The sequence below is a fragment of the Harpia harpyja genome, chromosome Z, assembly GCF_026419915.1.
Source record: "Harpia harpyja isolate bHarHar1 chromosome Z, bHarHar1 primary haplotype, whole genome shotgun sequence".
Classification (NCBI taxonomy): domain Eukaryota; kingdom Metazoa; phylum Chordata; class Aves; order Accipitriformes; family Accipitridae; genus Harpia; species Harpia harpyja.
This window is the reverse complement of record NC_068969.1, coordinates 85294221-85308888: the sequence shown is the minus strand read 5'-3', so window position 1 is coordinate 85308888 and position 14668 is coordinate 85294221. Positions and strand designations below refer to the sequence as shown.

Here is a 14668-nt window from a genome sequence, read left to right as displayed (position 1 = left end):
CGTGCAATGTGAGACTCTGCATCAGTCACATTCTTTCAAAGTTTACTCTAAGCGAACAAGAACAGCATAGCAAGTGGAGCAAAATGCCAGTGAGCTAAATACACTGTTAGCTAAAGAGGTCCTGCTGCACATGAGAACTTGCATACAACAGAACATGAACTAATGCACAGCAATGTTGGAGACATCCACTTCAAAGTTGCTATGTAAATCAGCATGAGAACACATAAAACTACATCAAGATTTTGACTTAGGTTGACATCATCGGTTTAGTTTTCAATAATGTACAATTATTTTAATGCCCAACTGTACTGTGCCACTTTTATGTGTGTTTTAGCAATGTAAAACTTCATAAGAGTATCATATACTAAATAAAAAAAAAAAAACTGAAGAAAGGTTTTTAAGAAGTTGTTATTAGTGACAATCTACAATTAAGCCCTCTCATAGACCTAAAAATAGAATAACCTAAAAAGTTTTTTTCTCTAAGTGAAAATCACTCATCAGTCAGGGAGTACGTTGATTAAAATACATTAACCATAGGAAAATATGCAATCAATACTTTCAGCAGCTATACAGACAGAAGAAGGTGATTAAATTCCACTTCTCTACCCTCCCCCCCCAGCCCATTTTAATAAGATGGGAAGTTACCAAAATATAAAATACCACTGTACTAATAAAACATTTTCAAAGTAGAAGCTTTCAGTCAATACTGTATCCCTCCTGGCTAGAATCTGTCTTTTCAGGCTCTAGTTTCCCTGGCTGTTCATTGTGGCGCTGCCTCTCACGCGTGATGTCATCTTGGAGTAACCAGATTAAACTGGCCGGGAACCTCACCGGAGCTGCAGGCCTGAAGTTTACACTCAAATTACAGCGCATGGATGAGCAACGAATAAAAGCCAGTGAGAGGGATCAAATCTTCTACAAATCAGGCAATGTTATCTTGACACAAGTACAAAGTTAATACTGATGTAATCGGCTCCACTATCTGAATGGCCACTGAGGTTTGTTAGTTTCAGTGGAATTGTTTAGCTAGGTGCCTTTTTGAGCATTTCTTTCACTCACGGGATTTCCAGCAGGATGTTCACAGCTATCTGTCAAGATCGCAGTTACACGGATAGAAATTCTGTGCTGTGATTGCTAACTTTAAAAAATGTTAATACCTAAAGAGTCATCAAATCACATCGAGTTTTCTATAGCAATTTGCTGAATTATTGTAGTGCCACAATTGCTGGCTCAGATGTTTTGTATTCCTGCGGTTCATCCAACTCCCTCCATCAGATTCAGAATGCTAGCCGTGAGTCTACTGTGCATCCGTTATTCGGAGACACAGGTTTTGCATGTTGTTAGAATATGCAGGTTATTACGGGGGCAGGGGGAGGGACACAACAACAAAGAAATCCTGCAGAAACGTAAGAGCCAACAAAAGACAGCGGCCCATTTGAAGCTAGCAGTCCACACTCAGGGGACGATTTTTAGCCACACTTTTCAGACTCTTGGGACAAAGTCATGGGGCTGTAGCGCTTGAGCTCAAACGTGGTTTTTTCGGGCAACCCCGGCCTGCCAGACACGTTTTTCCCACCGATTTCCAACAGAAGAGCAAGAACTGCAGCAGCCGAACTACGCTACCGAGTTAGTCTGCGAAGGCTGAAGTGCCGGCGGGGGTACTGCTACGCTGATTTAAGTCTTATCCTGCACTTCACTCCAGCTCGTTACACGTTTCAGCGGGGACAGGCGGAGGGTTTGGGGGGGGGGGGGGATAGCATCCCAAGTCCTGCCCGCGGGTGCTGGCGGCCGGAAGGAGCGGCGGGGAGAGCAGGCAGGGCTGCGCCGGGGAGGGCAGCGGGCAGCGGCCGGGGGGGGGGGGGGGGGGGCGCGGTTTGGGAGCACCCCGGGTCATGCGGTCACTTACAGACGTGGTCGTCCATCCTCAGCGGCCTCCGGAGACGGATGCTGGCCGGGACGGTTTTATCCATCAGCTCCTCGACGCTCTGCAAAGAGGCGACCGCACGCCGTTGTTAGCTCCCCCCGGGCCGGCGCAGCCCGCACCGGGAGGGGACCAGCCGCGCCGCCCCCTCCGCTCCGCCCGGCACGGCACGGCGCGGCGCGGCGCGGGCACCCACCTGCACCCCGACGGCTCGCAGCATCTCCCGCTTCTCCCGCTCCCGCGGCCCGATGTGCCGCCGGGAGAAGTCATCGTGCCGCGGCAGGAGCTGCTCGATGCACCGCGCCGCCTCGCCGCCGCCCCAGCGACGCTGACCCCCCGCCGCCGCCGCCGCCGCCGGCGGCCGCAGGTGCCGCGGCGCCCCGCGGGCCGCCAGCCGCCCCCACCAGCGCCCGCAGCTCTGCATGGCCCCGCCGCCGCTACAGCCACAGCCGCCGCCGCCGCAGCCGCCGCCGCCGGCGGGCAGCCCCACTTTGTGTGCGGGGGGCGGTGCGGCGCGGCCCCCCACCGCAGGCGCCAATGGGGCCCGGGGGCGGTGCCGCGCTCGCCCCGCCCCGCCCCGCCGCCACCTGCCGGCCCGCCCGCCCCCTCCGCGGGCCGCCCCGCTCGGCCCTGACCGCGCTCCGCCAGGCCCGGCCGCCGAGCATCCCGGGGAGGGGGGGGGCGCGGCGGTGGGTGGCAGACCCTGGCGGAAACGGGATTTTCCTCCTCCGCAAAAGCCTTGCCCGGGTGGAAAAAAGGCTCCTGCCGTTCTGCGGCAGAGCGTGGGCTCGCTTTCAAGTCACTAGCGTTTGGAGGAATAACACGTGCTACTTTCTATAGCTGTTACCGGGCGGGGGTGGGGGGCGGGGGAGCGGAGGAGCGGTGTATGGCAGCTTTACTACTGCTTTAACTTCTGGTGGTGTTAGCCTTGGGGAGCAGAGAGGTTAACCATCACCCGCTTTTCCCGCTGTTTCGGTTTTCCGTCGCTGGGCATAACATCAGCATAGCTACAAAGTTGAATGTTTGTTTATATTAACAGGACAAAGTGTAGCAACATTGACGACATGTATTTGTGTCAACACTTAAATAGAGCAACAATGAAAGATAAAAATATATTCCCAAGATAGACACTGTTTTCATCTTAATTGTATCACAGATTTGCTGCCTGTCTTCTGAATTTAATGAAATAACTGATCACTACTTCTGAACCTAAAAATGAATTTACTTTGCACCAAAGACCACCGACTCATGCAAGATCTCTATTTCTGTAGTAAACATGGAGTTACTCCTCTGATACAACCTGAGTTATCTAAACTGCTCCGTTATGCTGGAGCAGGGTCCCATAACTTACACCAGTGTGTATTTGGAGTAACAACTGAAGTCCCTGGTTTCAGAATGAGAGTGCCCCAAATTACACACTAAGCTGAGACGGAGCTCACTTCAAACGGCAAAGGTGTTTGATGCAAGGGTTTGTGACATAAATCCAATATTGACTTTAACAGATTGCTATTCAGAGATCATTATATTTCACTTCTCTCCTCTGTAACTTGCTTCTTTATAAATATGATAGTAACATGAAGGAAATTAAAACTTTGCTATGACTTTTAACTTGAGGTAAAGTAACAAGAGTGAATAGAGATACTAGAACAATACATTAAAACCATGATAGTAACAAATGAATTCCTGTTATGAATTTGTACCTAAACCAATTTCTTTTTAAAGCACTTCCAAAGCTCTTCAAAACAATTTGCAGATTTTGTCCAAATACTTTTGCAGAATTTGTCCAAATAATAAGTGTTCCTTAAAAATTTCTCCTTTTGTCTGGCAGGTAATACTGGGATGATATTTCACACAAAATAAGCCATTACAACCAGCTCACCTGAAACAGTAACTTTGATAGAATTTTTTCCTCAATGTGGGGCCAGAGTTTTATTGTCGCCTGTAGTGCTGTATGAAGTGAGGTCTGGAGGGAAGACAGAAGCATCCCAAACATCCCAAACCATGTACTTTCTATCCACATTTCTGGCTCTTCCAGGACTAAACCCAGTTCTAGTTCAATTTGAAAACTATGCGTGGGAGGACGAAGACTGGAGAGAGGTACCCATGAACAAGGCAGTAGTGTCAAGGCTGCTTGCCCACTTCATCTGGAAAGCACCACACCTGGAGTGGTTTGTTAAGCCACTCTATGGCTAAAGTTTTCTCCTTCAGAGACTCAGCACAGACTTCGTCTTAGCATGGGCTATATGTAATCACTGTGGCAGGGATACAAGCTTGGCTTATGTGCTTGATCCGTTAGCCAACTCTCTAGCGGCCTCCTGAAAGCTGTATTATGGCCTTAAAAAGCAAAATAGGAATCTTGAACAAGAGATGTAATAGAAGATGAAGCTTTGATGTCAAATGCCAATAATGCTTTGATGTCAAATCAACAAAACCTAGCTAATCTTGTAGCTTCAAATAAATTGTTCACTTCAAAGTACGTAGCCAACAAAACCAGCTGTTTTCTGCGTGTACTTCAGCAGAAAGAAGGAGGTTTCATGGAAGAGAGGACAGGATTGCGAACCAGTGTCTTGCTATTAAAGCAATTTGCACAAAGCTCAGAGATGCGTATGTCTTGGCCTAATGAGCTGACATCATGTGAGTTGCTATGTAGCTGCCAGGGATATCAGTTTTGTTAGATAAAGCACAAAACTCTTAAGAGGAATGCCCTATATCATTTAAAATGACACGGTATATGTACTCTCCTTAACACTGATATTTTTTAGCTTTATCTGAATGCCACAGTAAGGACAAAACCCCTGCAATCTGCCTTGACTCCAGTCATGATTTAGTTAAAAACTCTATTGCAGTTCTAATACTACAGGGTTTATGGGTGGTGTTGGAAGTACCATTCTTTGCTCCTTTTAAGCCACGAACTATTGCAATAAGAAAATTGTGTTGTATTCTTTTAAGATTCACTTCAGATCCCTCCTATCACCCAAAGCTGGAAGTCTATTCCAGCTGATACACTTTACTTCTGTACCACTATATCAAAAATATGTAGATAATACCACCATGTTATCTATAACAATAGCCTATTTCTGACACTGGCCAATTACAGCTACCCTAAGGAGGAACACAAAACTAGGACAAAAAGAGGTACTGATACCACTCTGCAGTATTTCTACAGTCAGTTAGCATGCTGGGATTTCTGCATTTAGGAGTTCTTAGTGTGCTTTTTTCCCCCAATTTGTTCGGCTGCCAACTGAAACCATGTAAACTCTTAGTGGAATAAATATAACAGCTGGTCATGATTTAACTGCAGCCGGCAACTAAGCACCACACAGCCACTTGCTCGCTCCCCCCACCCAATGGGACGGGGGAGAGAATTGGGAAAAAAAAGTTAAACTCATGAGTTGAGATAAAGACAGTTTAAAAGAACAGAAAGGGAAGAAAATGATAATAATAATGGTAATAATGTTAGTAGTAATAAAAATAAAAAAAATAATAAAAATAATGAAAGAATCAGAATATACAAAACAAGTCATGCACAATACAATTGCTCACCACTTGCCGACTGATGCCCAGTCAGTTCCTGAGCAGCGGTCCCCAGCGATATTTCCCCCACTGTTTATATACTGGACATGATGTCATATGGTGTGGAATATCCCTTTGGCCAGTTTGGGTCAGCTGCCCTGGCTGTGTCCTGTGCCAACTTCTTGTGCCCCTCCAGCCTTCTTGCTGGCCGGGCATGAGAAGCTGAAAAATCCTTGACTTAGTATAAACACTACTTAGCAACAACTGAAAACATCAGTGTTATCAACATTCTTACACTAAATCCAAACCCTAACACTATACCAGCTACTAGAAAGAAAATTAACTTTATCTCAGCTGAAACCAGGACACAGGCTACTATTCAAGAGCGGTCACTTTATAAACCTTTCCTTCTCAATCTACTATTCCTTAAAGTCACGATAAGTACTCATAATGTTAAATACATTGCAACAAGCAAAACAAAACAAATCATGCATGTAATGGTACAGACTGACTCCCTGCTGATGCAAGATTTTTTCTGCAGAAACTCCTCAACAGAAAGAAAGGTTTTAACAGTTTAAATTACCACTTCCGCTGCCTTTTCTAAGAAAATTACTAGCCATCATCAGTGTTTTCAAAAGTCTCTAGCAGATCAAGTGAGGAATGCCTACCAAATGATCTCTTAATGGCCACGCTTATTTTAAGTGTCAATCCAGATAACACTTTACCTTTCTAATCATGAAATTATCTTAAAATGCAGGGGCACAAGAGGTGCAGTGTCTCTTTCAGTTTAGCTGTATCTAATTCAATATTGAAGATCATCTGAATTTCTACCAATAATTCTTTGGAGGGTTTTAGAGATATATATAGATATATAGATATAGATATGGATATAGATATATAGATATAATTCCCACCACTGATCCTTAAATATGTAAATGAAAACAGATTGCAAACATATTTCTATGCATATTTTACACATATGCTTGTTATCAAATAAAACATTTTAGTCCTTAGAGAATAAAAGGTAAAATATGCAGTTGTTCCTGCTTTTGGGTTCGTACTGCAAACATTGCTACCTTCTAATTTGAGACATCTTTATCACAGTTTTTTCTTTTCAAGAAATGTTTAATCTGTGACATGATTCTTTGCTCTAAAATAAGATTTAAAAAGCACCATGGCTGTCATTACATAAAGAACAATACAGATGTTTACCTAGTATATCAAGCCAGGAATTACTTAATTTTATTCCTAAACTTACTATTTAAGTGAAGTAGCAATACGTCATAGTTCTTTCACAAAAAATTACCAATTGCTACTAGTGGGAAGAAAATTACTTCTCACCAGTGCCTCTGCATATGCCAGTATTTACTGAGTGAGGGCTGAATTGCCACCTGTTCATTTTTTTGATCCCTTTATACAAGTAAAATTTAAGAGCTCCATGAATTGCATGCAATATGTACGCAGGAAACAGTTTTCATGTCTCTAAACTTAATAGAATAGTTTCATGACATGTTCTTTCGATACCCAAGCATCAGAATATGCAGTAGGATAGGCAATGTTGTGTTGAGGGTGAATAGCCAGCCAACTACATATTCCTGAATCCATAATAGCCCTCAGGAGCCTAATGCAGCCGCTATTGCCAAAGGGCCAGGAGCAATTTTTGCAGTCTTTACCCACTACTATTTTTTCATTGACCACAGCTGGATCATAAAATAAAATACACATTAGTACATGAGATAATACAGTTGATGTGGTGGATTTCTCATGGATCACAATGGTTTGGGTTTAGGGCTGCCATCCTCTACAAAAGACTGGGTAACATCACACCAGACAGCACAGTATCATGTTGCTTCTTTAGGAGCTGTAGTCAAGCTTCCTCAATGAGATGTTTGCTATGTAAACATCTTAATGTTAGACTAATATATATTCAAGCTTTTAAGCATGTCTTTAACTGACAGTCCCTTATTTAACTGACCATCCCTGGGTGATAGTCTTTTAGTTGTTCTGAAGTCAGAAGTATCCTTGCACATTGATTAGAGCTGACAGTGTAATTTCAAATCTTGTTTGTTTTCAGTTATTTGATAAACTGGAACTACAGTGAAACTGAATTGTGCTTCCTCCCAAGGAAGCATTTTACTCACACACACATCCGTGCCTTCAGCATCTTCATGGTGCAGCTTTCATTTTAGTTGTGGTGTTGGAAATATAATCCTTAACAAATCCGCTATGTTCCACACTTGCTAAGTCAATAGAGCAGACCTAGAATATTCTACAACTCCATATCATAAATCTCAAAGTATATTTCATATCTCAAAGTAATAATCATTAAATATTGGTACAACCAATTGTGTGGAATCGTATGCATTCCTCCTCTTCAAAATGAATGTAGCAAGCAAAACTATTTAGGCTCTGTATACATTTCTTGGATATACACATACAGATGCAGGTGGATATATAACATACTGCCTTTCCTATTGATGTTTAAATATTCAAATACACATATCTTCTTATCAAATAAATTATTAGTATGATTATTTTGACAAGGGAGAATGACACAGAGAGGTCTGATAAGGAAGTACAGTGCTGTGAAGAAAGGAAGGAAAGGAGAAGGAAAATAAGTTAAAAAAATCCCTAAGACTTTGGAAGAAGACACACGTGGAAGATAGGAAAATCTAAGTATCCTTGATTATTAACCTTGCAGCAAAGTCCTTCCAACCCCATTTCTTGCTTGGGCAAATGGCTGAAGGAGGGAAGTGTCTGAAGGTTTTTAAGGTACTAGGTGTTAGTGTGGTTTCTCCATTTCGTCTGCCAGGGAGCAGCAAGAGTCTGCTGTTCCCTCAGACCGGGTGCCCCAGGAGTAAAGGGTGACTCCAGAGCAGGCAGGGTTGTCCCTGGCATGGGGACACATGGTCCCACAGGGTCTGGTCATAGCAGGGTGAGCCAGGTGCTGGTAGCAGGGTCCCTTGACAGTCCCAGGCAAGTGATGAACCAGGTCCATCCAGGGACTCCAGAAAGGAGCAAAAGGAGTCAAGGCCAGAGATAGACTAGAGACAAGGTTTCAGCTTGAATCTGAAGTCCATTCAGCAGCAGGGCTAGGGACAGTGGACAATGGACATCCATGGGACCCATCCAGGAGACAAGCTAGCTATCGGGTAGGTTTGAGGTACATCCAGACAGCAGGGTCAGGCTAGTCTGGAGAGCAGCACTCCGGCAAGATAGCTGAGGGCCTGGGGCTGAGGTCAAATGGAGACCCGGGGTTCACGGGCAGGGCGTGTGTGCCCTGGGTGAGGCTGGTCAGGGCCAGTAGGTCCTACAGGTGCACTTGGGGCCCTGACTTCTTCCTGTAACAGCTGAAACAACTGTGTGGTTAGGTAGGGACTCTCTGTAGGCTGGCTTTGCCCACAGGCTTTTAGATTATTTAAAAAACTCCTGAAGGATTCCAGTCCTCTGGCCAAAAAAGTCTTTTAACCCTTCAACACAAGTTAAACCTTTTTCCTACTCCGCCTCCTTTTATGTTTGGAGTTGCAGATATCCACAGAGGAGATAAAGGGAATTAACTCCAAACATCACTGGTTTGTTCTCCATCTGCCACCTTGCTCCCTCATGCTGTGACTGACTGAACTGACAGACATCTCTGTGACACGTGGCCAAGCAGGGCAGCTGTTGCCGTGTCTCCATGGCAAACACCTCGCTTTCCTGAAAACTGTAGGATTACAATCGAATATGTGTTTTGGGTTTTTTTTTTCCTCGTTATCACTGCCATTTCTAACAGATGTATTTGTCAAAATCTACTGTCGATTCTTACAAACACCTACCACTGTCCTCTGTAAACCTGCCAAAGGAGAAGGCCAAGAGGATCTACACTGGATTTCATACAAAGTCAGAATTATTTGCTGCTGAGTGGGTGATTCTCTAGTCTTTCTTTTTGTCACTCGTTCTTTTTCAACTTGGTTCAAAGGTAAGCTTGATATGCAAATTCAGTTACTTCATACTGGATACGTTAAGCCTCTTATCATGTTATTCGTGTCCATTGGCTTTTAGACATTGAATATGGCTATATGATTAGACCATTGCCTATGCAAATACTTTATATCAGTAGATGTTATCTATTACGAATACCTATGTAATAGACATAGCATTGCAAGAATTTCTCTTGCCCAATCTAGTTTTATTAGGCAATAAAAAGTTCTCTCTTGCGTGGAGAGAACTGTATACTGCTGACCCTAACAGGTGTATCATGACGACAAGGTACTGAGATATTCTTTGGGAAATAAACATCTGTCCTCTCATTCTTATCTAGGAGTTAAAGGTATTATGCAACAGAGTACGCAGATTTTGAAAATTCAGGAAGTCTAAAAGGTTGTTTTTCAGAAGACTCGCTTTTGCATATGCATGGTGTTTTGTTATTTTTACATTAGAAATGGAATTAAAAACTTTGTTCATACTTCAGAGAGCACACCAACACAAACTGCTGAGATGACACCTTCAGCAAAAACTTAACTTTTCTTTCAAAAAAAAGAACTCAGATCCCAGATGTCTGTCTGGATTTTCAGTTCAGCAGGTGTTAATGAAACCAAACTTTAGCTTAACAAACATTGAATAAAAATCCTCCTCCCTTTGCAAGATAAGGTCACAGCTCCTCCTCTTTCAGTGTTTTTTTCTTTTCCAGAGTTTGAACAAGATCCCTTAGCAATAGCAAATGAATTACAAAGCCATTTTCCTCTGCTCTGTTTGAGGTAAAGTTTTAGGAAGTCCTTTTTACAAATCACAGAAGCTCCAGTAAGGCCATACCTCTTTCCCCTTTGCAGCAAAAGTATTTGGGAAGAAGGGATCCTGCAGTTCCTTACACTGCAAAGCTTCTAGGGGAGTTTCTAAGTTCTCATCTGCTTAAAAAGGGCTGCTGCTTCCAGAGCTGTAATGATTTCTGATTTTAAGAGATTGCTTAAAGCAGTTCTGCAAATGCAATAAGCGATTCCATCAAAACATACTTTCTATCAGGTTCTAAGTGGCCTATAATCAGTTACGGCATTTGTTCGATCATAGTCTGACTATACCTACATATACACAGATTTGCCCATATAACTGTAGATGAAGTTTAATTTTCTGATTGAATCAATCTAAGATTTCATTATACCAAGTTCAGCCTAAAAAGGGGAATGCTTTTCTTGGCTGAATAGGTTTAGCTGGCCCTCTGTATGATCACAGAAGATGAATGTCGCAGTCAGTACAAGGTAGGAAGCAGGACTGCACAACCAGGGTAGGGGAGTGAAAGAAATGCAACTGGTTCTTCTGAAAACCAACTAGCAACTGCTAAGGTTGGTTCAGCTATCTTCCTGAAGTATGCTTGCAATCGATTAGAGTATCTGACATTTTACAAACTCCTAACGAACGCAGCTATGCGAGCCGTTAAACATAGACTAAGTTTGAATCAGCACTGAAGAATCTGGCTCTGAAATCAAAACTGAATAAATACTTTAATGTTACATAATGTCTTAGTTATATGTTAACTTAGAAAAAGCTTGAAATGTTGCAACGGCCTAGTTCTGGTATTACATATCTTTTTGCTGCTCCTGTTAAAAAAGTGCAAAGTAAAACTACCAAACATGGCTAGAATATAAGCTTTTAAAGGGATCAGTTCACATACACTTACTAGAGGTTTCTTAGGACTCAGACATACTTTCTCTAAACATCCCAGCTACAGTAAGCATGCTTTACCTTGGGATGGCATGATCTGACCATGACTTGCCATTCACTTATGCTCCCTGAATCCCTCAGGGATTTCACATGATTTGTACAGCCGTGATTCCGCAGCTCTGGCCAAAGAGCCATGCAATAATGTTGGTTCAGTGCAGTGCTGCATTAACATACTTTGCCTCTTAACAGGACTCTTTAACATGATAATGAGCCTCAACTAATTCAGAAATTTGTTTTTTAGTGCAGTATGGTGAGGCAAAATCCTGATTCAGGTGGAGAAGGAACAACACTCAGACTTTGAGGAGCGACTGGAAAGGCAGACTGCAGCAAGAAGCTGAAAAATGCAGTTTGGTATATCTACTTTACAGATCACAGTCGTTAGGAAATGCTGGTTACTGTCAGCATGGTTTATGTGGAAGGAGGGTGGTGGAGTAAGAAATCGGTGAGAGTAGAGATTGAGACAGGACTGACCAGTGGTGAAGAATAAGAGAAAAGAACTGAGGGGAAGTTCAGAATAATAGCAAGTGAAGCACTGAGAAAAAAAAAAATCAAATAACTACCTATTTGCCTAATAAGGTCTGTGTCCTAGGGAGACAACAGTGATTTTAAATATTCTAAAAATATATTCTAATGCATATGTCTATAGACTAGATTAAACCTGTAAAAGAAATCCTAAATCTTCATTTTGTAATTTTCAGTGTTTCATTTTGTTTGGATGTAAAATATAGCAGATAGATCATAATCTGTAATTAAAACAGCACGGCAGTATACAAGGATGTGGGAAGCTAAGAAATCTCAGATGCTACTAACAATTCCTTTGCTGTATTTTAACATAATGATGACATAGAAAGGACCCACTATCTCATATAATTTTCTCATTACAGCTATTTTCTCAATGAATGACATGGCAAAATGTTAACTAAGAGATGAGCAGAAACAAGGGGGAGTTGAAATTTCCATAGTACTAACATCTGAAAACTATAGTTTCATATTACACCTGCTCTTATAGAACACTATACCTGTTACCCATGGATTAATCTGAAATGTGTATCTTGATTTTCCAATGGACACTGAGTTAAATAAGAGCAGTCTGTTAATTTATTGCTGTAGTGATGAGGACGTTAGAGATCACAATCTTCTAACAGTGCTAATATATTAGACAGCCTAAGTGCAAATATTTAAAATGTATCTTCTCTGTGCTTATGTTTACCAATTGCAAAATGGCATTATGCAACTGTCTTTGGCAATCTTTTTAAAAAGTTGAAATAAATAATAGGATCAACTCACCTTTACTTTTTAGTTGATTAAAGCTAACATAAACCAGAAACAGGGCCTCTGACAATTTTGCAGAGGGAAAGAACACAATCACATCTCCATCTGAATGACAACTGCTTTTTAAAACAGTGTGCCACCACAGTAACCTCTGCCATGTGATCATAAGGAGCTTCCAGAAACAAAAACCCATGATCCTCCTTACTGCTTCAACAGAACACTTGCCCTCTGTTCATCAACATCAACTCTAGGATATAATTAAAAGATAGAAATATGTCTTTCCAAAGAAACAGTCTAGGCTCATTTGTAGGAAAAACACCTGGCAAGGAGCATTGATTAATATAGTCTGTACCTTCTTGCCTAAGCAATTTTTAATCAAGGTAAGCAATATGCACTGTTAAATGGGACTTAGTACTCAGAAGCTCTTAAAGTAATAAAATGCAATACTGGCAATGAAATACAAAGAATAGATTCTTTCTGCTTCCCTGGTCATATCTCATTGTATTAACTCCTTTAGTCATCTATGAAATAACCAAAGAATTAGACTCAGGTCACCCATTATTAAGAAGCAGATAGCAGAATCTGAAAAAGTACCTTCCATTTTATATCTCTGACCAGTACCAAGTAACATGTGTCATATTTCTCTAAGAACTTTTTTTATAAACTAGTCTGAACATTTCAGCAATGACTAAGCAGAAAATAATAGAAGAAATGAAATGGACAATGGATGAAGAGACCTGAAATAATTGCACAGAGTTAAGAGACTTCAAAGCAGTATAATGATCTGCAGAGCAAGAGTAATTGACCATGAAAATGTATATGAGAAGTAAAATTTATGAACATAACAATTAAATATTCAATAAAATAGATGGTTGTCCAGTGAAAAATAGAAAATTTACAACAATCTGTTTACCTAAAAAAATCTGAGAATCATGGCTGTAAGGGTTCTGTTTCTTTCTAAAATAACTTTACTCGTCTGAGGTTTTAGTCCCATTCAGAAGTCAATGCAGCTACATCCTTGATAAGAACACAAAACTTTTTATGACTCTCCCTGTGGGTACCTTAAGCCATTTGCATAAATTTATTTGCTGTGCTATAAAATATGATATAAATTATTTACTAGCAAATAATGTAATTCTGGTATTTCTTTTTCCAGTTCTCATGAGTAAGATTCTTTGTAATCTTTTTGCTTAAGAAAGACCCACTAGAGGCCAACATACTGTCAGTCATATGACTGAATTTAACAAAGAACTTAACACTCTTAGCAAGAAGTAAAAAGTTAATGTAAAAATCTAATCTCCCTTGTCTCCCTCCATCCCTGTCCCCCCATGTCCGTCCCTGCCCCACTGATGATCCAGTCTTATTTCACTATATGCTCCTCTGCCCTGCAGAACTTGGTGAACTTGTTTTGATAGTGGATTTAGAAGCAGAATGCTGTTGGGTTGTAAACTATTTCCTGCACCCTTGTTACAGATTGAATAAATCCTAACCCTCTTCATGATCCTTGCCTTCTGATAAATCTTAGTATTCTTCTTTGCCAGTTTTAGAGGGCTTCAGGGTGCTAAAGGGCCATGGAAAGGCCATTGGGATGGAGTGAAGGAGGGTTTTTTGCGGGACTTTTTTTTGTGTCACCTTCCCTGGTAAGTAAATATCAGCATGTGCTTGGGCTTGTGAAAGAACAAAATGTTAAATTTGAGTGTCACTTTGGATTGATTCAGAGTTATATACAAATAGTTCACAGGGCAGTAATGGATACCATGCCAGTTTTAAAATTAACAATAAAGAGTGTGAAAAACATTTGTTTCACAGGTGTTTTTAGAAATAACAACAATGAAAAGCACTATTTTAATGCTTACTATCTTTCAAACTCGGTCAATTTTGTTCTGAAATGTGGCCAATATTTTCCTGTTTTGGTTTATCCAGGACTGTTGAATGACCCCAATTTTTAGTTAAATAGATACAGAATGGGTATTTAGTAGGGGGTACAGATATTTCTATTTATTAGCAAAATACCTTTCTTTTACCTCTCTACTCCACAACAGTCTCTGAAAATGAAATTGTTACCATCCTATCTTCCATAGCTCAGATGCTTTTTCCAATGACTTATATTCTATTTTAACAGTCATTTCACTCACATATTAATTAAAGTACAGTACACTCTACTGCTGCTTTTTACTTTATATGGAATAGAATATTTTTCTCTTTGTAGTTACCAACATATATTGCCCCGCACACCACACCCCCCCCAATAAAAAATAAGCTCCCCTC

At 41.4% G+C, this 14668-nt stretch overlaps 1 protein-coding gene across 1 annotated transcript in view; it reads right to left on the bottom strand.

Annotated features, from left to right (window-relative positions):
- Nucleotides 1–2376, bottom strand: part of GLDC (glycine decarboxylase) — a 50867-nt gene extending 48491 nt beyond the window's left edge. The window contains exons 1-2 of the mRNA XM_052778880.1: nucleotides 2118–2376; nucleotides 1907–1985 (exon numbers count right to left, since the gene is read on the bottom strand). Of these exons, the coding sequence (XP_052634840.1) occupies nucleotides 1907–1985; nucleotides 2118–2345 (307 nt within the window). The 5' untranslated portion in view covers nucleotides 2346–2376. The remainder of the gene's footprint in view (nucleotides 1–1906; nucleotides 1986–2117) is intronic.
- Between the last annotated feature and the right edge of the window lie 12292 nt (nucleotides 2377–14668).